The sequence below is a fragment of the Branchiostoma floridae genome, chromosome 3 (genome assembly GCF_000003815.2).
Source record: "Branchiostoma floridae strain S238N-H82 chromosome 3, Bfl_VNyyK, whole genome shotgun sequence".
Lineage (NCBI taxonomy): Eukaryota > Metazoa > Chordata > Leptocardii > Amphioxiformes > Branchiostomatidae > Branchiostoma > Branchiostoma floridae.
Genome location: NC_049981.1, coordinates 7978181 through 7979437, shown reverse-complemented (window position 1 = coordinate 7979437; position 1257 = coordinate 7978181). Strand labels below are relative to the sequence as shown.

The following is a 1257-nucleotide window of genomic DNA, read 5'->3' as shown; positions in this document are numbered from 1 at the left end:
AGTTCATACAGAGGCGGTACTTACCACTTACGGATCCCAAAAGATTGCCCACGTTTTGGCACGTAGACGTACATTTATTTGCACATACAGTGGGTTATGCCCTTAGGTTAACGTTTGCAGTGATTTTTTGTTCAAGGTTTTTATGGTGACCTGTTCACCACAAACTCACTGCAAAAAGTTTTGTTCTGTCCTCTTCCCCCTACCCCCTTGTCTCTTTTACATACTTTCTATGCATTATACAGTATTATAGAGCTATGGGACGAGTGAGTGAGTGAGTGATAGTGTGTTGAGACTGTTTTGTCCATCTATAACATCCTTGCTGCTTGGTTCCCAATTGGCTGTCTGTAAAGATGCCACTGTGTCCATTACTGTACAGTATGAGATGACTGTGAACTTAAAACCAGCACAAACACTTCACTTTCATTTCCCCATGAACTTATTATTAAATGTATTTACGGTTATCTGTACATGTGTGTCAGGTCTTCATTATTTTATCCTAAAACATTCAAGTGAGGAAGATATCGTTTTGTTGTTTCATCGCTAATGATTAGGCATGCAGACTTCAGGAGACTAGTAAAATTTCCTGAAGCACACCAACCAGCCACCAACATGACTATGACACCAACCTTGTTAAAAGGCATTTCTATGAACTTATTGCAGGCTGCTATTGGGTCCACTGCACTGGACACTGCCAGAGAACTCACACCTCAGAACACAACCAATGAGGGACTTGGGATCCAGCTGCTCACCATCGCTGTCCTCATCATCCTCATCACAGCACCCCTCGGTTCTGCCCTCATCAGCCTGACAGCACGACACCTCCTCAGGAAGGGTACGAGAGAGGACTCGGATCGAGACAGTGCCATAGAGATGAACAACATCGCAGAGTGTGCTCGGGAAGAGGACATAGAGCTACAGGCTCGTCCTGCTGATGATCCGGAGGGAAAAAATGATAACAACATGTCAGTCTGACCCAGGGTTGTAGCCAGCACCCGTCCTTAAGAATTCCATCCTGATGGAATTTTCTAGCTGGGGACGGAAAAAAATTTTGCCCATCCCATCCTCTGTGACAGACAAAAATCAATGTGTAATTTAAATGATAAAACTGTCTCCCTTGTGTAATTTTTCACCAATATAGATGCCGTTGAACGGCATAGTCTACCAGCAAAATTTACACTTGAAAATGCAGCAAATAGCATTTCAGAGGGTCTAGATTACAAAATTTTCTGGGGGACCATGCCCACTGACCCCCTAGAA

At 43.7% G+C, this 1257-nt stretch overlaps 1 protein-coding gene across 1 annotated transcript; it reads left to right on the top strand.

The window, feature by feature from the left end:
• The first annotated feature begins 70 nt into the window (after positions 1-70).
• On the top strand, positions 71-1248 carry LOC118412111 (sodium/hydrogen exchanger 9B2-like). The gene has a single exon (XM_035814751.1). It carries the CDS (start codon positions 544-546, stop codon positions 970-972), a length of 429 nt encoding a protein of 142 aa, XP_035670644.1. The 5' UTR covers positions 71-543; the 3' UTR covers positions 973-1248.
• Positions 1249-1257: the final 9 nt, after the last annotated feature.

Excerpts from the sequence above, each read along its gene's own strand:
- LOC118412111 (XM_035814751.1), top strand. The coding sequence starts at position 544 with ATGATTAGGCATGCAGACTTCAGGAGACTAGTAAAATTTCCTGAAGCA.